Source organism: Ptychodera flava, chromosome 11 (assembly GCF_041260155.1).
Source record: "Ptychodera flava strain L36383 chromosome 11, AS_Pfla_20210202, whole genome shotgun sequence".
Taxonomy (NCBI): domain Eukaryota; kingdom Metazoa; phylum Hemichordata; class Enteropneusta; family Ptychoderidae; genus Ptychodera; species Ptychodera flava.
This window is the reverse complement of record NC_091938.1, coordinates 21,859,846-21,884,279: the sequence shown is the minus strand read 5'-3', so window position 1 is coordinate 21,884,279 and position 24,434 is coordinate 21,859,846. Positions and strand designations below refer to the sequence as shown.

General features: G+C 37.8%; 1 protein-coding gene across 3 annotated transcripts in view; it reads left to right on the top strand.

Annotated features, from left to right (window-relative positions):
• The window catches only part of LOC139143812 (uncharacterized), a 178,751-nt gene that overhangs the window by 42,166 nt on the left and 112,151 nt on the right, over positions 1–24,434 (top strand). Inside the window, exon 1 of one of the 3 annotated variants that reach the window (XM_070714380.1) lies at positions 5,221–5,277. The exons of the other annotated variants lie outside the window; for them this stretch is intronic. Coding sequence (XP_070570481.1) covers positions 5,236–5,277 — 42 coding nt within the window. The 5' untranslated portion in view covers positions 5,221–5,235. Of the gene's footprint in view, positions 1–5,220; positions 5,278–24,434 lie in introns of those variants that run through there. 3 annotated transcript variants of the gene reach the window in all.

Sequence of the window (24,434 nt, the reverse complement as noted above, 5' to 3'; positions counted from 1 at the left end):
AGTCAATTTATCCAACTGTGCCCAGGCAATCTGCATGTATGAATACGATTAAACCTGATACAGAAGTGAAACCTGATTAAATTTTCCCATACTGTGTTACAGCTAATATTATCATTTATCATAAAATACAGAGCAGATGACCGATTTAAAATGAAGAAAATTTTCACTTAAAAATTTTGTATTTTTACTTTTTTTGCTGTAATTAATGCATGAAATGTCAAGCACATGTTGTCAAAATATTTTCATAATGTTAGTGGACACCTCTCCATATTTATGCAATTTCATGAGTTTTTATGTAATTAGTATGTATGATTTAGACACAGGTCTTATGAATCAAATTCAAAAATGCAAATTCACTACAGGATGCAAAAGTCATTTCACTACATTGACTGTCTGAGTATCTCTACCTCTGCTTTGCAACTGTATGTACAAATTTGTATATGGTTTGTTCATGGTTTGTTCATGGAAGGGGGGGGGGGTTGCAGAAGTGATATAGGGGCTCTATAGTATCGACTGATATTTACATACAATATGATCAAAAATGTCAACATTCATTTCCCCAGAATTGCTGGTAGTTGTGATAAATTGGACACGTTGTTGAAATAAAACAATTGTAACAATGGTATGGTCAGGGTATGAGTGAGAGTTATGCAAACATTGTGTAATGTGCCAAGGAAAACCAAATACTGTTTGGAGAAAAGAAAGGAATGCTGTTTAACTGCTACCACTATAACCTTTGGAGCACAATGTCACCCAATTACACAATGTAATTTGTGACAAATGAATAGAAAAGCACTTTGCCCATTTACGATACCAGTAGATTTAAATTCTTGATATTTATGAAATAATAACGACATTCAAAGGAATATAATCGGTTTGCTGGAAATGCAATAGTTTCCAATTAAATTTTTTTGATGCCACTACAGAAATTATACCTTTGCTGTGTCGTTGACCAGGGTAGGGGTATTGGTAATTTGAAAAGTTTGGAAACTATAGTGGGAAGTGGTCAAGTAAAAACTGTGTAAGGACTACACAGTGATGGCACAGAAAATCAACTTTGTTTTGCCAGTGCTGTTGATAAATTTTGATGTTGTTTGCTGTTGGATATGTGCTGAAGTTAGGGCTGCTTCATCTGGTTCAACAGATTTCAGTGGCATGTACTTAAAATACAACAAAAAATTGTAATTTGAAATGTTCATGCCATGATGGGTGGCCGTTGACCTTAGTAATAGTATATATACGAGAATTAAATTCTAGTTTGGCACATACATTAGTGAATTCCACTTCTACTTCTGTGCACTCACTCATATCAGTTGAACACAGCTTTGCATTTCTTTTGTGTTCTTTTGTAACGGAAAGCCAAATGAGGAACAGATTTTAGAAAAAGAGGCTATCAAAAGAGATGAGAGTTTGTCGGTTGTAAAGAGTGAAACAAAAATATATGCTGTACCATTGTCTAAGTTTTGCACATTAAGCATTATCGCAATCAGATAGTCAGTTTTTTTTGCATTTTGTATATATGGGATGGCATGATAAAACTATAAATTCTATCAAGTTTTGCACTCTTGCTCACGGGAGAGTGTTTCGTTACTTATTACAATTATCAACAATCTAAGGATCTGTATAATTGGACCTAACACAAACTGTCAGCCCAGTCTGTCTTCAATCAGTCATGAAATATTCGAAACCAAGAGCGAGATATTTTTTATGGAAATGACACTTTTATGTGTGTATGAATTGAAATTCTAGCTGTACAGTTTAACGTACATCGCAGTGCAGAAGTAAAAATTAATGTACTTTACAGTATTTTCACTTTCAACAAGCCCAGCGTGTAATGTGTGGAATACATATTGAACTTTTTCCAGTACCAAATTTACTGTGGGCTGCTATTTGCCAAGTATTGCAATAAAAAAATGGCTGTTGAACCACACAGGCACGTATCTGCCAGTACTCTGCGATTATGACCAAAAACAGGTGACGCGCTACACAGCTTGGTGACCAACCGCAGCCAATTTCCGCCCAATTCCACATTGTCTGCTGTCTCTAACAGCTGGCTTTGCATCCAAATTAAGTCGTCTGTCTCACGTTTACGACTGTCTCAGTCGCAGGCCAAACGTGTAAACGTCATCTCGGAAGAGGCTAAACCAGTGCACAACTCTGATATGCTGGTGTCCCCGCTAGGTAAATGACAGCTGTTGTGTTGATACTGGTCATCTACAATTTCTTCTCCCACACAATGCGATGTTTTTCCACAGTTAATTAAATTTTTAGATGTCAGAGGTACCAATATTGAACTGTTTTAGTATAAGCTTGTAATTAACGTCACCTGTAACACAATATTTTCTTAACCTTTGCAAGGCCAATCCCCGGTACCATTCAACATACATGTAGTGCATAAAATATACCCGGTCACCACATTATAATTCTTTGTTTTCCATAAAATTTTTAAAAAGTATCAGGCGGTTTGTTGTTATTAACACTATAAAAGAAATGTGAAAAACAAACAATATTCAACTTTGTCAGAATGTTGGTTGCTTATTGAACATTGTGGCATACTCATTTTCAACATTTTCGAAATATACTTGTAAAAAAATGTGCATATGCTTAGATTCTTTTACAGCCCGTCTTGGCTATGGGCAGAGTACTGGCTTCCCCAGCCCTGATTTTAAGCTATAAAATTTTGTCTAACTCACTGAGCAGGCACAGCCCCAGTGAGGTTTGCCATGCATTGCAGGCATTGGCTTTAGGGCTGATTTAGCCAGACGTAGAGGGCACTTCAGTATACAGTAAAACAAAGATTAGATGTTGTATTTTGAGCCAGAGGTGTGAGAAAGTCTATGGACATGCACGCTGGTACATTGCCATTCACAGTGCACCAGAACAGCAAATGAAACCTCTTGCATAGTTTAAACCAACAGAACAGCCTAGTAGGTGTCATGAAAAGCCTGCCCTCTATGGCAGATATTGAAAAACTGAAAACACTTTTTTTTGCCCACACTCAGGTGATGCCCTGGTTGTTGATGTTTAAGGCTGCACTTTATTCCAGAGCCACGTTTTATATCTGACTGTTTTACATGTAGCAATGAAAGAATCTGCAATGAAAGTAAACTTTAATTGTGTAGTACCAGTATCTGTTTTGACTATATACTGGCCTATCGAGATACTTTCAAGTATGACTTTGCAACAGAACCTAAATAAGCTTTCATTACATTATGAAAATTACATGAACAGAATTTCATAAAGAGGCACATTCATCTCCATCAATGGGCCTAATTTTCTGTCTGTTGGAACAGGCTTGGAGGAAAAGTGGAGCCGCTGACTGACATTAAGTGCTTTGACCTTCAAATCTATGACTCCATTCCCTTTGTAATGTGCACCGTGTGATGCATGCCAAAACTTTTGGAATTAGGTACATCTGGATAAAATCCCAGAAACATTACAGTTTACAATGACCTTTATTGAAATTTCTGGTACTGTTTAAATATATATATATATATATATATATATATTATATATATATATATAATATATGATATATTATATATATATATATATATATATATATATATATATATATATATATATATATATATATCATTATATATATATATATATATATATCACCTTACATTTAGTAATGTTGTGCTGATCATATGAAGAGTCAGGATTTCAGTCCAGGTTCATAATCAAGTTCACATCATATAATATAAACTACTGCACCAGTATAGTAAATTTTGTTATTCTAGTTGAAAGCATTTATATATCCCAAGATTTTTTTACGTTCATCCAAACCATATTTGATAACTGACATATTTCTGGAATTACATTTATGAAACATTAATTTGCATTTAATACAATCATATTTCACTGAATATATGTAATCTCACTTGATATATGAGAATTGAGTGCAGCTTGGAGTAGCACAGATCAGTGTAAGCGATCCTTATTCGTATTTAGTTGTACAATGTAATATATATACGGTATGTATATACTACATCTGTGAGTGGTATCAGTGACATTACAGTCCTTACATCTCATAGTATTGTGAAATCAATCTGCCCGTAGATCATGGAAGTGCTTCCAGATGACAAGGTTTGTTTGTGTACGGAGTTAAGCCTTTCTCTATAAATAGATATCCATATGTGTGTAAATCAATATGACGATAGCAGGTCAATAACTCTGGGATATGTGCACCAGGTTCCCCAACAATGATCTTAATACATGTGTACTGTGCACACTCCCGAAATCCATTTGACAGAGATTGGATTGTGCTATGTTGACTTCTAGGAAGATAGTCTTATTATTGCTAGATCATGCACACTCACGCTAGGCATCTCCGTGCACGGTAGCGTCTGCTGCCAATCAGGTGTGATTGGCGTTAAAAACTGACCAACAACATCACCGGAGTGGCCCATCCGTCACTGTTAAGCATAGATAGGGAATAAGGATAGAATTCCGTGATACTAGCCTTCGTAGAGCTGTAAATCAGAGTGCAGGTGCATAAACTGGAAGCCAGTGGAGACACTAGTAACTGATATCGTCGTCAGAATTGATTAGGTCTTTTTATCTCACAGAGAAATGGTTCGGAGATTGATTGATGGTGCAAGAGTGTGGGCAGGATCAGGCTGAAGAATTACTGTATCTTGTTTTAGTTGATAAGGGTTGAATCCCTCAGATTGACAACAGAGCCTCTTGTCTTTCTGTGGCTCATCTCTTTGAAAGGGGGAAAAAATTGACATGCTTTCTCCCCTCATCCTACGCAATGGAATGTTCCACTTGACAGTGTGAGCAGGACTCCAGATATTAATACTTCCTGTGTCTTAGAGTGGTTTGTACCACCACAGATGTAATAACTTGTATGAGGCACTTTACTCTGTCAGAATGACAACTAGCAAGCTTTTCATCATCCCATGATTTCATTTGTTGTAGCTCAGTTTAAAGTTATGTGTTCCGTCTCACTTATGCGTATTCATTGAAGCCAGCCAATGTTGAAGGCCTGTGGAGAGGTGACTGTGTATGCTGTTGACGGATAACTCTGTCTGTTGCCATATACTCCAGGAGACTCAGGCCAGAGGGGCTGGTCCCTCTCTGTGGAAAGTCTCACAGTTGTGTATTATGACTGAAGAACAGACATTTTTGACCTGGATGGGTAGAGTTGGCGGGGATGTCTTCTTGAGTTAAACCTCTTCGAGGCATCTTTCGGAGAACTGAGACAGACCAGCTTTGAAGGTAGACATGAGAAAGGCTTGGAGAGCAGATATGGAGACATTGAAAGGGGTGAGTACACTCTGTACTTGTTGAAGATTTTCTGAGTGCATTCGGCACGTCTCAGAAATCATGAATTATGAGAGTAATATTGCAATGTTTATAGAGCATCACTTGACATTCAGGCTCTCAGCAATGTTACAAGACTCCCACACACGTTCTGTATTTGTAGTATGTCGGCGTAACACCCCGGCATAGCTTGAAAAGCGGCCATCTGCTCGCCCGTTCATGTACTATTACCGTGAGGTATCCAGTGAAAATTCCAACGCATTCAGCTTTCCTCCATTAAAAAGATAGCAGTTGTGTGTAAAATGTCAAGCAGTGCCATCCAGAGAGGGTTGTAAACATGGTTTTTATGGACTCAGAGACAAGCACAATGGCATTGAAGTAACTACAGGGGCTGATGTTGCGTAGTTATAGGACTTTGCAGCACATTTGTGTCCGTGTGTGGAATTCTGTGACAGTAAACGAGCAAAGTTCCAGTGCAAAATGTCAATAGGTCAGCAACATTACATGTACGTACGTATGGCTCTGAATACCGCGGCAGTCTGTCATTGTCAATTTTAATGAGTGGTATCAGTTTGAAAAATTGATACCTTAGTGGGCAGGGTGTCAGCATTTGAATTCAGATGTTTTAATACTGAAGTTTGTCCATACATTTGATTTTCCTGGTTAATAATAGACTTATAAAAAATGTCTGTTTGTGATGATAATTAAATTTGGTACTCAGGAAGCAGGTGCAAGAAACAAGAACATTTTAATATTTTAATTTTTTTGCAAACCTGTTATGGTATGTGAAGACATTCCATGAAACCAAGACGGCCTATGACCTTGTCTGTCTTTGTTTTGGCTGAAGTAGTGATAAGGTAGATTCGGCTGACATTTGTAGATCTTGTCTCCAATTTTCACCGGAGGGAACTTTTTCCATTCTTTCATAATACAGGCAACCGCTGACGAGCCGTGAATACAAAATAATCTCAGTGATATTGAACCACTATCCTAAATCCTCATGAAGTACCGGTATATGAAAGATTGAAATTAAATGTTTTGAAAAAAATATATTCAGTGCAATATGGTACTATGATTCTAATAATGTCATAGCTGTATTGGGATATTTAAGACCTACCAAATTTATAGAGACATTGTAATGAGGTCATGAATTCCATCAAGGAAGACATCAAGGAAGAATAGAAGTTTGTTGTGGAACGTTAACATTGTTCAGTGAACATTTTGTGTTTTATTGATGTTACTGAATTTTATAGGGTTGTCATTAGATTTTCATAACAATTCGCTGGTTTTTGAACCTTGTTTATTAACCCTCCCTGATCCACTTTTTATCCAAATAAAAATTGGACCAGTAAATGTACCTGTACATTATATCAGGCATTGTCTAGTCTTGTCCTCTGTATCATCTCCAGATAGCGACATCAATATCAAAGACTGAGATTCCTATGTCATGCATTTATTCTATACTTTGCAAGTTTTACCCTGCACGTCAGCAAAAGTCCCGACACCCGAACCTGCCACTGTCGGTCAGATGAGAAAGAGAGTGCCAAGCAAGGCTGTCAACACCAGCCCAGTCCCTGCAAATCCATACACAGGATGCAGTCACCACACCACCTTGATGCGGAGGTGTGACTGTCACCTGGCAATCTGATAGGTCACCGATGAGAAAGATGAAACACACATCAGCGCCGTAGGCTACAAAGCTTTCAATGAAATAGAAAGGTGTGTAGCTGTGGGCCAAGACGAACGTTTTGTATCTAATAACACCGTCAATACATGTATGATGTATGAAACCTTAGAAAGTAGCTGAGGCTACTGTAAGGTCGTGCAGACTTGCCAAGTATGTAGGTCTCTTCACCCAGGGTGTATGTGCTTGCAGTCATTCCAGCATCTAATGTCAAGTGGATGTTCGGAAATGTACTGCTAGGGAGAAATTTATTAAATTTTAATTTCAGTTTTTGGAACACTAATCAGGGATTCGAAAGCATGAATGATGCAAAAGAAAACTCTGTAGTATTTTGGTGTTTATACCTTTGGACTCAATAAATCAGCATCATTAAAATGATAAGCACTGGTAAAATGCTTTGTGGCAGAGAAATACAACTTCAAGGGGCAACAACTGGAAGTTTTTACAAGAATTTCATAATTTTTTGTACAATTATCCCTACTTCTCTTTTAAGGATATAACGTGCAGAATACAGTATTAGCTATGCAAATACAACAACATTGTTTACAATATGCAATTGTTATTGTTGACAAACAAATTCTAGTCCTGATACTATTATTATCATATTGTCAGCATGGCACCCATACAGGCTGTGTTTGCAAGTGGCAAATCAGTCATTTGAACATGACGTTTTGGAATAGAACAAGACACTTTGTTTCACAAACAAAAGATTACAGCCTGGAGCTTTGGGAAAGCATTTCCAATAAAAGTTTGAGCTGTTACATTTATGAAAAATTGGTCATAAACTATCAGAGGACAGATGCAAACTGAAATTAGCCAGTGGTTGATACCAATATACAATACATATTGGTTCTTTGAATTCACCTTTGTAAAATCAGACTGTACCGGGTTCTATGTGTATTCTTTTAAGGGCTTTGAATAGGCTGTTGGTATAGCAAAAACGTGACAGCTTTCCCCAAACCAGTCACAATGATGAAATTGCCATTCCAGGCAAACTGAGCAGAAAGTCATTGATGTTTGTAGAGAATGTGAAAAAGTCTCACAATAAATTCTAAATGCCTTGTGTAACATTTATTGCTATTGCTTGATAACAAGACTGACAAATCCATAGTGCCCACTGAGCCGTAGTGCAGTTCAATATCATCTTAGGGGGCATGTCACATTTAATCAGCATGAAAGGCATCCCTAGACGAGCACTGATTTCCCAAAGTGAGGTCGATACAGCCCAGTGTAAGTGAGATTACTAGGCATTCCTAGTACATTCAAAACCATTAAAAAAATGTGTGACATTCTGATGAACAAAAAATTCCAGTTTTTTTTTGTGAAATGCAGGTGAAATGATCCTTTATTACCAAACAGATTGGATTTGACATTTCAAAAGTCATTATTACTGGAGCAATTATATGAGACTTAGACAAGGTTGAGGGAAAGTGAACTATATAGAGTGGTTTCAGGTGTCGTAAATTACTTACTACAGCTTCCCAAATTTGAATATTCCATTAATACTTCATTAGCATGGAATATTACAAAGAACTTGTTGAATGTCTGCCTCTAAAATACAAGAACTTATCTACCGATAGTGCTTCAGACTATAGCATATTAATTGTCTCTCAGTTCAAGAAGACTCACTACAAAATAGGAAAATTAATTTTGAAACAGTGAAGTAGGCTCTCAAAGAAAAAACTAGAATTCCTTGGGGTGGGCACAAGGTGCTGCTGCTTATCACAGGATCTTGCCGTGGCGACATGCTGTCTATTTCATTTTGTTGAATTAAGTTTGCTTAATCAAAGCGCAAATTTCAGGGTGAATCTACACTGGATATTTAGATTTTTGCTTATCTTTGCCGATCTAATATGATAGGCAATGAGCAAGGCTGTGCTCCAAAATATCTGACCTCTGACATTTTTCATACGCAGCACACCATCAGGTTTCAAACCCATCTCGTGTGATTTCCACGTCTTTTAATGACGTCTAGGTGGCATTCAGCTGTATTGCAGTGGCCATGAAACTGATCGCTTTCTTTACAATATTCCTATTCAAAAACTATTTGCCCCGGCATAAATTGGGGTTAATGCAAGTTTCTATATGTTGTTGTTTTGTATAGATTCAGTGGAGGGGGAAGATATATTTCCAATCAGTACATCATATCATTTTTCTGCAGATAATAGGTAATAGAACTTTTTCCCGGTGTTTCAAAAGTATTATTATACAATCAGGTTTATTGTAAATATCAGTATGTCTGTTTGTCCTACACACCATTAGATTGTTAGGCGCTTCCAAGAACAGTTTGCGTTCAGAGAAAACTCCTTATATTACTGATCAGCAGCCATTCCAAGACAAAAAATAATAAAACAATTTCATCATTTTGGTAATTCAGCTAATGTATTGCATGCTGGGTACTTACTGCTGTTTGCTGTAGAGTTCGATGAAAATTTTTGAAATTGTTCTGTGCAATGTAAACATTTTGTTTAAAACAACCATCTAGGAATGTTGCTACCAAGATGCATTCTATTTGTTAATTTTTATGTGTATTATATTTTTGTACCATTGAAAATTACTGATGTAGAATGATTGATGATGCCTGGATATAATACCAGTATCGGCAAACACTGGTGTCACTTTTCATGATAATTACATTGTAAGATTCTGTACGTATGGAAAAATCCAGATGCATTTCTTTGATCTCAGAACAATCCAGTTGAGAAAAGCTGATACTTGTTTCACACGGAATTTATATGCAGTGAGAGCGGCATCAGATTGGCATTCAGGAATACATCTCTTTGATGAATTATGACAGTTCTTACTGTATGAATTTTTTTCTGGTGAGAGAGTTGTCCTGTAAAACATATTTTAAAATATATTCGTTTGAAAAAAGGCATTTTTCAATTTTTGTTAGGACTGAGCATTTCATCAATATAAGACTCATGCAATAAAAATATTATAGCGTACTGGTAGAACCAATACTTATAGTGTGGGATTTAGGTTAATTCAAGATCACGGCAATTTAAGATCATTACATGTGTATGTACAGGGAAGATAACTTTATTCATTAGAATTATGTGTTGTAGTAACACAGCACCTACATCAGCAGAAAGTTTTGCATGAGTGCCATTTATTTTTCATTGCAGTGGCTGCTTAGCAACCAAACGCTGCACTTTCAAAAGTTACACAGTGTTGTGTGACTTGTTGGATGATTTGCATATCGGATGCAAAGAGGTGATACCACAGGTTGTCTAACATGCTTGGCCCATGGTACAGTAGGGTACTCAACTGCAAACAACTCTCCTAAAAGCTGGTTTCATAATGGGGATAAGTCTGTCAACTTTTTGCTTTGCGTTTCAAGGTTGTCAGTGAACTTGCACGTGTCCATGCTTCTGGAACTTTCGAAAATGGCCCAACAAAGTAGTCAGTGTGGTGGAATGACGACAGTGCAATCCCAATTGTGCAGCTGATCAACAACTGAAAAATAGTACCGTTTACTGTACAGGTGCTCATCATACCACTCTCATTAAGTGACAATTTCCATTATGTGTAATTGTGGTCGACTGGAATGTAGCAAGCAGTCCAAATTATCTGCAGCTACTCTTTCCAACCCTCTATCTGCTGGTAGATCTTGAGTTACGCACACTTACATACCCAAGCTTACATATAAATAGCGGACACCACACTGGTTTTGCCCTCTAAACCAATTTAATGCACCACTGATTCAAGAGTGGCAGGCAAGGTACGGCACTTGATTGCACATGCATCGGCATTTTAATCTAATTTGAAACGGAAATGACATAAGGATACAGAACGCCGACAGAACACTCGGCCAGTTGCTTTCAGTAGAGACTCCCCAATGCATTTTAGTGGATCACATATTTACTACGCATCGTCAGGAAGATTATTTTTTTCTGAAGGTAAAGAAGCAAAATGTTAAATTTTCTCTTTTAGAAATTACCACTTTCTCTCTGTCTTGTCTCATAAAAAAAACACTCTCAACAGAAATGTTTTCAAGGTCTGTTTCTGTGGTGAAATAAATTTTGCTGACTTCAAGCGAAGGATCTTGTCTTAAGCTCAATGAATAGTCTATAAGATTCTCTCAGTCTCAGGGTTCTTATATAAAACTTACTAATGCGCTGCCAAGCATCATCGCAAAGTCATAAACTTATCTTTCACAGAATACATACACCTGATATTAAAAACATGTCGCCAAGATGTCTTCAAAATGCGAGTGATGAAATTTTTAAAATAAGAGGCATTATGAAAAGACAGCCGTTTCGTGGGGAAATGTTGTTCAGAGGTCAACCATTGTGTCAAGCTCGAAACTTTTTTTGTGAAAATACAGCTTTAGGCCATTGAAATTGAGATATTGCAGTAGCATCCCTGAAGTATTAGACATAAATATGTGGGCTGTTATCTCCATGGTGCCAAGAGCGCGGATGCATGTCACCAACACTCCCATGCTAAAGAAAAAGCATTCTTTAATATTTCATGTCCTTTCTGATTTGAGAAGCTCATCAATATGCCAGTCTTCCGGAATTTCAATAGTCGTCTTCTGCAGTCACATCAAAACTTTGCCGTGTTTTTCTTTCGTTAATAAGGAACTGACATGTAGGCGAGGACAGGCTTTTTCACTTTGGAAATTGCTTCACAAATTCTCGGCACCAGTCCCCTCTCGTTGATTCCCTCTTCTTCTTTCTCCCTCTCTGCAAATTTCCTAATTCGTGTATATTTTATGGATATCTAATCGCAAATTGCAGAAGGAAATGGCAGTGGAGACAGCATGGCTAGGCCCTGTCACCGCAATCAACCGGCTCCTACACCTAGGGGATATAATCTTTCAAGCAAGAAGGGCAAAAGACGAGAAAAAGAAAGATCAAATTGAGAAAAGGGTTCAATTTTCTTGCCAGCCTGTGTCAAGATGCTTACAGGCAGGGGGAGCCTATAACACCCCCTATCTCCCTGGGGATTCATAATCCAACATGAGTGGCACATGGTAACAACGTCAACGAATGCTCCCGAAAATCTGGATCTTTCAACAACCATGGTGTAAATTAAAGCACTGTTCCAACATATTACGTTTTGTGAATACTTGTGGCATCACCCTGTTGGCGAAATTCTCTCATTTTTTCCATTTTAAGTTGATTTTTTATGCCAAAACTGCTTCGATGATGTGTTCGAAGCGTCCAACAGACAATAGATGAAAGCATTCAAACAGCTGCCAATCACGAGGGGACGCGCAAAGGTGCAAACGATCAAACATTTGTTGTGTACATCGGATCGATTACGATGTCAACAATGAATAAACGATTCTTACTACTGAAAAAAAAACTTGACCAACGGTTACTGAACGCGCGCCTCAATGAATTCAGACACAAACGGACTACTTCATGGTTTCAAGCAGATTGCCTCTCCCTTTTTGTTCGTTGATATGTGTACCTGTAGGCCTATGAATGGGTGATGTGTATGTTGACCTGCAGTACGATATTTTACGATAGATCGCTTTTGGAAGTATGTTGTGGCCTAGCCCTGCGTACGATGACGTGTATTCCCGGCGTTATACGGCCTCCCATCACAGCTCTGCTGATTACCATGGACAAAACCGGCAACATGCGGATCCAATTTGGACGGAGCACGAAAAAACTACTTTCTAACAGTTTTCGGCCGAAATCAACTCGATTCCGATCTACATGTATGCAGCCTACCCAAACCACTCAACCGCTCACAGACTGCGAAAATAAAATGCTCTCGTGACGTCCAAAACCGTTGTTTGCTCGCGATGCACGGTCAATGGCTCATGCAGTGGACGGGCATTGGATACGTTCATGCCACGATTACATGTATACAGGTGCCCATGAGCTTCATTATTTCCTGTCGGGTCGGGGCGATGAAACTAAATCGTGATTGATTCATCTCTGTCGGATTTGACCAAAAAGAGACACTTGACATAGATTATAGCGTCAAATGTTGACCGTCCAGACTGAAACATGATAAAAGGTCAGAAGATCGCCGTGATCGGTGATGTCGTTCTTCTCTATACGTTTTTCTGAGCTAGATTTTACTAAATTGTTCGAGTATTAGCTGACGTTTTTTAGAAAACTTAATCAACTTTTCTTTCCCAACCAGGGCACAACATTACCTTTTTGCTTTCATGGTAACCTAGGATGAATTAAATCGCAGGACTCTTATGTTCTTCATAGATTGTCTGTGACTGATTTTGCTATCCCAATATCGATATTGCGTTCGCACTCGGTGTCTTGAAACTTACGTCATTCACTGAAATAGTTTTCGGACAAACTCAAGAAATTCGACAACTACGAACGAATAGTTGGCAAAATTTACAGAGACAAGCATAATAATTATGGTCATTTTACCGTCTTTTTTACCATTTTTGCCGTCTTTAGATAAGCGGACTCGCTTGACGGAAACAGTATATAACGATCTGAGTTCCTATATTTTGCCCTACCGTGCGGGTGTAGTATTCGAATGAGTGAGATCATAATCTTACGCTGTTCCGAGTGGTCTGGAGATTTTTTATAATATACAATAAATTGACCTTATCAAAAGTACTCTGTTTTACATTGCTTGGATATTGATATTTTTCCATACGTTTTGACTGTTGATTTGAAGTCTTTTGATTCTCCATTGGCAGCAGCACATGTACGGTTACAACCGCCATGTGATGACCAGAGTGTGATTGTAAAGTTGTCGGGAAGTTGTTCAGAAGAAAAATCATTTTGTATTCTGGCTTCAGTTCGGGATTTTTCAAGATAAACAAATCATTATACATTTCCTACGTCTTTGAAACGGGGATTATGGTAATCTTTCATGTGATGAAAATTTTGTGAACGTCTTTGTAATGTGTTCCCACGATGAGTGTGTACTGATTCTTTGTTAGTAAAAATCGTCAGAAATGGTCCAGTGACGTGATAAAATAAACACAGATGCAAAACCATTGCGAGGAAGATAGTAAGAAATTCACATTGCAATATTTGCTGTCGTATTTCTCAGCAGGAATAATAAGTTTTTACCGTTGTGTATAAGAACAGCAAGCAGGTGTTCGGCGGTCTATTGCTTCTATCATAATGATCTTGATCGCAGCTATTTGGCGAGAAGACAGCGGGTACTTATAATCTCGCAAAATTATTGATATCATGTCTTTGTGTTGAAAATTTTCGATCGGAGGCAGCTCAAATCAACAGCCGTGATATATTCGGAATCGTGTTCTCACTGGACACCGAACTACCTGCTATCAACAGTACGTTATGTACCATCAGCGGTAACACATTGGTCGTAATAATTAATCTTGTCTAATTCTGCCCCGCCGTTTGTACCGTCCAGAAATTTCAAAGCAAGATTTTTTTTTACCCTGACATATAATACAGCGACCTTGCACACTAATGATCATTCCACTGTTTCTGTTGGGGTTTGTTGGTTTTTTAATTTGCTCCGTCGAGCCCGGCACAGTTGACTGGGACCCGGTCGGTTTGGGGTCGTTTAGTCCAGAAACCTGCAGCAGAGTTCTGTATGATCACCGTTCGGCATTTGGGTGATTTTTTGGCCAAAGTAATGCAGTAACAATGTACGCCAGATTCCTTGTGTTGTTTTTGTCACAACCGTCATACGCGTATACGGACGGTTTTCGATCAAAAACGGTAGTAATATCCAGTGCTCGTAAATGCGTGCAAAATTTATTCAGTGACTGTTTACGCAGCAGTCGTAAATACGACTAGGATTTACCACCACGTAACAACTGTAACACCGCATCAACAGTCCATACGAAAATTTTGTGCTGAATCGAGGGAGATAACAATTGCGGTAGAAAAGGTCAGTCCATCAAAGTTGTTGATCGGAAAAATCTTCACTGAGCGCCAACTACATGAGTGGCTGTTATAGTTGTACACGTAGTTCTATGGGCTTTCCACTGTCCCTTGTTACGAGCTATGTTCAAAGTGCGTCAAGCTACGAATATTTTCATGTACTGAGTTACAGACATCGGTGAAGTACCGGGTACATTGATTTTGTTCAAAACCACTGCCTGTTTGTTCTTCGTGTTGTTTTTTGTGTCCCTAACGTCGACTGGCTCTATGTGCGGACAAACATAGCAGTCGGGATTAAGATTTCCTGGATAAATAGATTTATTCCGCCTCTGACGAAAAGATACACACTGTTTTACATGTGCCACTCCTAGGCCCTGGGATCGATTTCCATACCTTTAAGAAAAGTCCAATAAGGGATAGTTTCTAACTGACACTGATGACATTCAGGGGGATAAGTTCAAGGTGTACTGCGCTCCTGTGTTGATACCCCTGTTTCAGGGTTTGCTTGCAGTGTTGTCGAATAGTGGTATCGTTACCATGGAGGAGGGGTTCATTCAAGCCTGTTCCAGGCACACAGAGGTAAACTGTGGATTTACAAGCTCATTAACATGTGTTTTTTGAATGAGTTTTTTTGTTATGATATGTAATCTGTATATAAGTGATTTACGAATCAGTTTGTGTCAGTCAAAGCATTATTAGTCAGATTTTTAATTCCTTCTGGAATAGCTATCTTAACTTTTGCGCTTACAATACACATATTCATCCATTCTCCACTTTTCCCATTCTATTGCAAATATTTTCAGGTATACTCTAAAACTAGACCATCTATCAAATTGTCTTCATATACTCAAATCAATCTAGGCTGTCCATACATACTCATGCTTTACAAATACAATTGGTTTGGTGAATGATGAAAGTAACCAGCACAGTTAAATAAGTCTTTGATTTGTTTGTTTAATTAGTGAATTAATGAGGGAAGAGGCTGTCAGTTTGTTTTTCAATCGTTTCAATCATTAATCTAATACATGTATAGCTGCTATGGGTTTGCTTTCTTCAGTTCATTTGTGTTTCAATTGCCTCCATTGTATCAGAAATGTTTCCATCTATCCGTCTGTTCATCCATTCTTTCAAACTCTCATGCATCTGTCGATCTATTATTTGTTTATTATGTGTCTTAAACTAATAGACAGTCTTTCAGCCCTCTGCTCCTCAAAACTAACCACTTGTCAAATTACTAACAAAGTTCACACAGGTTGTAAACAAATTTATCACTGAGAGCAATATTTTGACACATTGTCCAAATAAAAGTATCCAATGTCATTTTGGGTACACAAAAAGTATCTGAGATTATGGATACAGTGTTGCAAAGATGTTGCTAACTCTCATTGTTTTGCTGGCCCACCTGTCAGGAAAATATTCTACAAGTGAAAATGATCATCAATATTGGATACATTGTAGCCACATAAGTGATAAGGCGACCTGCTGGGTCACATTGATATGCACAATGTGGCATTTAATTTGCATACTTATTGGTGGCTGTCAGTTGATGGACTTGATGAGTACAGAGACAGAGCACATTTATCCTGGCCAAGTAGGTGTGTTTCTCCATTCCATCTAATTGATGCCAGAGTCAGTGGGCGGACAGTTTGATTAGCTGTCATCAATAGACTGGCGTTCCACTAATTCAAAACGGTCAGGTTGCAGAGTAAAGTACAGTTTTGTATTAAGTGAACTGGCCAAGGAAATTCCAGAGGCAAATCTGAACAGAAAATCTTTCAATCTTGTCGTGATCATGATTCACTCTTTTGAGGTACAGCTTTGCTGCTGAAAGTAATAGGGTCACAACAAAAATTTTGTGCCGAGGGAAATCAACCTGTTCACCCCTGTTCCTTGTAAAGGGATCCAAAAACACCATTGATAGCACTGGGTTTGGGCCAAACCATGGCGGTGAAAGGGTGAAATCTGCTTGAAGATCTGTCCTAGATACAGTGATAAATGGTGTAACGTGAAAAATATTCTGACTGCTGATATTCTGACGGCCGTTACAGCTAGCAATGTTTTCCTGATACTGTTTTCTACCGCAGTGTCACCATGTAATTTTGAATACTGTACTGTGAAAAAAGAATATTATCCAATCCATTTCTGCTCTCACTACGCGTACCAGTAATAAAAAATAAAGAATAAATGCATACAGAAAACAAACTGACCCTTACACAGCAAAATATTGGTATGCTGCTGTTGAAAAGATCATCTAGCATTTTGTGAAATCTGATTGATAGCGTTTTTTGTACTTTGATACAGCGAGTGAAATTAATTTATCACAGTCATTGTGAATAAGCTCCTACTGTATGTCTTCCTTTGCAATTATTTTAAATCCACCTATAAATGTTAACTTCAGGGTCGTCATGGTTATTCAGCTGTACCCTAGGTCTTTTGTTTTCATAGGAAACAGGTTTTTGAAAGCAGCAGTGCAAATCTTAATAATTCACTAATTTTTCAGCAATTGCAATTTCTTCTCACCCTTATATGTGCTTTGCTGAAAGAAATAGGTTGTGGTAGATACTAGGTGCATTGTCAATATGTTGATTACATGTAAAGGTTCTTCATAGTGTTTGACCTGCAAAAATTACTGGTTTTCAAATGCCGAAATGAAAATTTTCAATTTAGAATTACAATTTCGGTGCTGCAATTTATTTTTGTTACCATTAAAAAAACTGCTTGCGCAAAATGAGATTGCGAAAATAATGTATACTTAGAGAGGGTTGTCATGACTTCAACGACCTCACATGTGACTTGAAGAGTCATTATTCCAAAGCTGAAGAAAATTACTGCATCCAGGGCATTAGAATATCAATTTTAAAGGCTCTCCGGGTGATGAATACATCAGTTTGTCTATATGAGCAACAGATGCTTTTACCGATACTTTATAATGAGCCAACGCTATTAGTGATAGGATAAGTAATAGGTGTTTTATACAAGAGCTCCCCACTCATTGCTGCCAGCAGTTGTATTTAAAGTTTGACGCCTTGATGTAAAGTATTCAACAATTGAACCCAGAGCCCCCAACTAGCGGATCTTAATGACATTTGTATTCCATATTTCAGTACTTTGTCTGAAATGAAATTTGGCTAAGGAGTAATACGCCTCCATGTTTTACTGGTTTGCCCAGTGGGCAAAGCTGTACATAGCCTAGGGTTCCGACAATTTCATGCAACACAGTCGAAAAGAAATTTTCGGGGCAGGTGTAGACCTTTTCTTGAAGTGGGCATTTGGTTGTTGGTATTTCAGGAATGGACATCTATAACAGAATTGTACCTGACAGTGTATAAAGTAATTTGGTTTGGTGCTTTCTCTCCGAGAGAGTTACATTTATCTGAGATACTGCTCAGAGAGGAGATATCTGCAGTTGAATCGGTCAAAGTGATTTGGCCGGATAATATTGTGGTGGAGCCTTTGTGACTTCTATTTCAGATTTAATGGTAATTCCATGGGCATGTTCTTTTTGTAATGGACGGTGATTTTCCACATGCACTACGGTAGTAATATTGCGCCATAATTACCTTGTAAATCATCGGATGTCATATACGCTCAGTAACGTGTATATCACTGCCACCCTGTCGAGTCAGAATTACTGATATTCTATATATGAGTGTATGTTTTACAGCTGAAGTAGCCACAAATTTTGACATTTTGAAGTATTATTTCGCTATTTATTGCAATTTTGCTCCATGTCGGTGGCTAGAGTTACGATGAATCATTAGACCTACCACCTCAAAGTTATTATACAATTCTGCCGTATTTTCAATGATGTTGTTGGGCCTAAGAACTTTGGAAATGGCGGGGAGTATATTAAACGAAAGCATAATAATTTTGCCAAGTTTGTGAGAATTAATCACTTTTATATGCGCTACAATCCACAGAAATGCAAAGCAAAAATTTTCTGAGGCACGATATAATTGTAAGCCTCCACCTGCATTCGTTAATTTGGAATAACGGCAGACAGCACGTCTCCTCAAATTATGCTGCCGTTGCAGCGCCACTGAAGTGAAAGATTCAACATGTTTGAGGATGTTCATCGACAAAGAATTACCAGTAGTTGCTATGGATATAGAAGTTGCGGAATGTTTGAGCCTTCCAAATTGTACCAATGTGCCAATTGTACCTGGTGGCAATATTGTCATTATGTACTGGAGATGCATACCTGTATGTATTTGAAATTATGTCTTATATAGGTTTACAAATATTCATCATTATGGAAGATACTGTATATTGTAACTAGAATAAATCAAATTTAATAATATAAACTTTTCATGATAGACTTCACCGATCATCTGCCTCAGAAAAACGTCTCTGCCTTCACAAGATGTGAACTATCTGTATTTGGTGATTGGCATCCTTCATGGAAGATGTGAAATTTTTGAGTTCGCCAGAAATAGCTGTTTGTATATTGTACCGTATATGCTAGCTGAGTTATGGCAATTGAGTGTGGCATACATGTATTGCTGTGGAGTTCATGTAAGGGCAGTATGTGCATGGTATTAACGTCCAAAATATTTTGATCAAATTGAATTTTCCATTTTGCAGTTGTGGTCAACTATACATTTCTACAGGGAAAAAAGTAACAACAAAGGAAAACTTCCTAAATCCCTTTTATCAAGCACCAGCAGCATTTATTGTGGCTTTGAAACATTAAAGATATTTCCTACCTTTTCTGTAGCAAAGAGAGCATTCATCAAATCCAAAAAACTGACTGAGACTTTGGTAAAAAGTATTTTTTGTAAAGTGTGTTTTTAATTTATGTTTTCTTTGATTGATTTACCACTATGGGTACTATTTGTATTCTTAACGCAACTTTGTCCAAGCTGAAATACAGGTGATTGCATTTCTGAGGACTGCTTGAATAGCCCTGTCAGGGCGCATTTCATTTACCCAGCAATGGCTCATGTTGAAGGCCAACCTAACCGCGTGCAATAATCGGATAATTGCTCATATGTGTTCTTAGTGCAACAGGGCGCCACTGCCCACTCACGGCAAGATTACCGTGTCGCGTGGAGGAAAATAACTTCATTGAGAATGAAATTGGAGTTTTCTGACGTTCCATAGCCTTAACTAGCTGCAAGCTTTACTGATAATAGGTTAACTGTAAAAGTTAAAGCACATCTCAAATTGACATGATTATAAGGATTGCCAAAGCCAACAGTTAAAAGGTCTGATAGGAATTCCGGGAAGATCTATACCAAACAAATAGGACATCATTGAAAGCACAGCTAGGTACCGGTGTACTGGTATGCACAATTTCCCAATTACAATGTCCAACAAGTCTCCACGTTTTCTACGACGTTTTTGATGTGAAATTGTGTCAACTGGAGATATTCGTATTCCCATCGTATGGTTTGAAAACTCGACAGATATCTTTCTATTGCTGTTTTTTGAAAGTATAATGTCTTTATGTAGAATCAGAGATCAGCAGCAACGTTCAACAGCAAGTCAGTAACATTACAATGATAGGACACGTTTTGCTGAGCAGGAAGCCTGTATGACATCACAGCTCCTTCCTGAACACTCCAAAAATTTGTCCATTGAATCAAATGGAAGTCACACACATAGCTGTCATACTATAGTAAACCAAGTATTTCTTCTCAAGAATATTTTTTTTCCAGGAACAACTCAAATTGGTGTGATAATAACATCAGAATTCTGCAGATGAAGTAGAAAAATTTACCTAATTCAATATTTCAGGTCTTGGTAAAATGTTCACCAGTGTGCTAGCCTATATGGGATTGAAGACACGGTGTTACATTTGCTTTTAGATTGACAGCGGCTAACTTTTATTGGATAAAGACCGCTCAACTTAGAATTGAATCTTGTCGAGATGGTTCTGTTCAAGAAGTAGAGCATTTAAATCAGAGTTCATTTGTCATGTGGGCGACTTTTGACCCGTCGAAATTACCCTGAAATGAAGCATGTTGACCACGTGGACAGGGTCGAGGTCGATGTCAAAATACCACCACCGACTATCAACACACTGTCAATCAATAATGTTGATGAATGACAAGGTACATAAGATACAGCAAGAAGCACTGTAACTCTCGAGTGTGTGACTTGTCACAGTTTTCACCCCATCAAAGAAAAGTAATGAGAGCAAGTTTATAAGACACTGGGTTTAAGTTCAATCACTTGACCTGCTTTATGAAACATGCAATGCAGTAAGGTAACCCTTGTGAGAATATTATAGTTCATGATTTCTTTTTAATCCATACTTCCTTTTATCTTTTGAATTCAGAAATTGAGTGAATATAAGAGTGTTGATAAGTAAATATGAAAGCACAGCAAATCAAATGAAAAATAAAGTCATTAGTCTCATTCTAAATGGGCAGGACAAGAGCTGTATAGAAAATACATGGTAAGCCACACTACTAATACTAGTAATAGGTGTAGATCTTTTTTTATTCTCGGGGGGGGGGGGGGGGGGGGGGGATTCAGCAGCATAACGTGTTGTTATTCTAGTTGCACTCTTTGCGTTAATGAGAAAACAAGAAAAGAACAGATACCAATATATTAAACAATAAAATATGCAAATTATGTATTGGTATATGCTGATTTGTGGGTCCTCTGTACCGGTAGTTCCATGCAACAGAAAGCAATTTACCATATACCGGTATAGTATAAGAGATATGTTACTGCTAAAGGGGAAGGTTTACCAGTATATTAGTTCATCCAAATACCGCATGTGGTAACCAAAAAGGTTTATATAATACCAGTGCTTATTTGCCCCAAAATGCAAACATGAATCATTTAGTTTGCTGATTAGTAGTTTTAAAATGTTGTATATTCGTGTCTCGCGAGAGTAATAACATGCAGAGTCTGAAGTAGTTGTTTCTAAATGTCATCTCTCGTCATGGAAAGTATAATACCACTATGCAATATTAAAGATGGAATTTTGTTCACAAAGTGAAGTACCTGGCCACAAATCAAGCAATTCAAAGGAATGGATAGGCAGATAGAAACGTTTTTTTTTGTTCTTTAGATCTCTGCTATGATATATGAGAATATGATGATTTTGTATAAGAGAGCGTTATCATTCCTGACATGAAACGCATCAAACTGTAATTGATTTTACACCTGAAAGTCTCCCGCACAAGGCAGAACACCGGGCCTTCCACAGGAGAATAGCTATTTGAGTAAAAGACTGCCGTCTCCGTGTCGTGCAGACTCCAGTGTGGCTAGTCTAATGACCATTATCTTTGGATTTTGCTGTACTCTCTTTTGCAATGTTCATATGCGTGTTAAGTGAGAGTGGCTGTCCCGCTATCAGGCTGTGTGTTTTTCTGAAGACACCAAGTCTGCCTTTTAATGCAGTGATTCAATCTTTACTTGATCGTAATAACAGATGAGACATCCCATTTCTGTGCAGGGAGGGGGGAGAAATGGTGTTATTTTGCCCTATGAGTGGATATGTGACTGTTAGAATTTATGAAACAATGAATCAAGAACGTTAATAATCCAAGCAATTTTTGATTCCTTTCGAATACTAACCACAACAAATAAACTTTGTTGTAAACATTCATTTGTTTTTGTTTGAGAGGCAAATTTTTTCTATCCCTTTTAGTTAATGCAAAGTTGATGGTTTGAATTTGAAATATAGCCACATGGAGGATGATGTTGTGATCGGACACAGATATGTAGAGATAAAAAGCAAAGAGACCTTTTCCATTCTTCTGAAGATATAGATCTTCTTGTTCCCATCTTCATTTCCTTATGAAATTTTGCGTGATTACAGTGCAATCAAGTGTGCATTCCTTGGACTGCACCACTTGCAGACAATTTAATTACTAGGCAGAGTGACATAATCCCCGGGAGGAAAGCTTGACAAATCTTCATTTTTATACACGTACACGCTGCCGTTATTACAAAAGTTCATAAATCAGTCTCCAGTCTGGGTAAAAATGTTAGTTCAGAGCGTTCGAGTAATGTCGCAAGTCCCAGACTCATTGGTTCCAGCCAGAGTCCTGCCCAGGAATATTTAATTCAGTTGTGTGCGATGTGATAACGCATCGGCTCTCAAATGGAATGAGATTCTAGAGGACGTACAAGTGTGAGAGCATGGCTGCTGCAAATGTGCCCATGCCAAAATGGTTACATAAGACATTTGAGGTAAGATTTAAGATAAGATTGTTTCTTCGCTGTCCATAATTGTTTTCGTATTCTATATCTTCCAACAATGGACTCAAGTTATTTGTGTCAAAGAAGTTGATGATATACCACTGTCTATTTGTCCAATTATTTATCCACAAAATGTACTCATCCAAAGATTCAAAGAATAGCGCTGTTCACGGTTACAGGTTTGTTACTAAATATAGCTGTACGCGCGCGACATCGCACACGCAGCTTGAAATGCGGACAAATTTTATAAATGTTGCATATATGGCCGTTTTGCAGCTAGTACTCAGAGTCGTTTATATGTTTTTTAGTATTCATTGTTACACTAGCAGTCACCCACTGAGATGTATTTTCGTCGTTCTTGCATGCGTAATTTCAAAAGCGTTATCTGAAAATGCGGACAAATATTTATTTTTGCATATAATAGGAGAACAGTGACGTAAACTGTGAACGGCCCTATTTAATCTGTGTTTTGAATATTTTCAGATACTGTATATGAGTACGTAAAAGATTTTGGTTTATATACCGTACTTACATACTTTCCCACTTGCACTGCACAGGTTGAAAACAGAAACATATTTCTTCATAGTATAACTGAATTTCCTAAACGAACAATACTTATTCAGAACTTTAATGAATCAAGTTTGTGCTTCATTTGCAATTTACTCGCCTGTAAACTTACCATAGAAAGAACATGATGAAGTCAGCCCATCATCATTAGTGTTTTGTCGCAATCTTTATAAATTCTGATGTATAACCAGTGACTTAGTTTTTCTCAGATTGAATGGTTGAGCAGGCTGTATCGGCTGAATATGTAAAACGAGTCATGTTTCATTTTCTCAAATTAGGCGTTTATGGCTAAAATTAAGGGGAAACATATATCTTAATTTTGTTAGTCATTAGTTTGGAAAATGCCTGCTATTACCGGGGGTATATGGTAGCTTATGAGAGTATATGTCAAAGTACATGTATAGCTGACCTGACTAGCCTTGTAGTGACTGAGTGACAGTTAAAATATAGAATGTAATGACATTCATTTGAGTCAATGTTGCCGCATAACGCCAAGGTACTGAAACTCTTCCTTGCTCGATCGAATGATTTTTCATTTACGGCCAGTTGAAATCCAGATTCACTTTCAGCAAGTTCAAATCCAGGTTCAGTACTTGGAGATGTGACTGTCATGCAGTGTAGGGGAGGTGCCGTCAATTTGGAGGTAATTGTTTTGGCAGTTGACTTTTGCTGAAAAAGAAAATTATGGATTGTTATCCCTTGGAATAAACCTGACTGCTCTCATGCATTATGGATAAACAATGCTTGCTCTTGCAAGAAAGTTAACACATCGAATGAGTCACGCTAACATTGACAATTGATGTTGCCCGTATCTCATGAGATTAATCTCATAAATTACAATCCTAATAAGGACGCCATGGTTGCGTTGTTGCACTTTTCTGCAGACTCATTTAAGCTCATTTGCATACTAGAGACTCATTGAAGGGGGATGCTTAAACTGT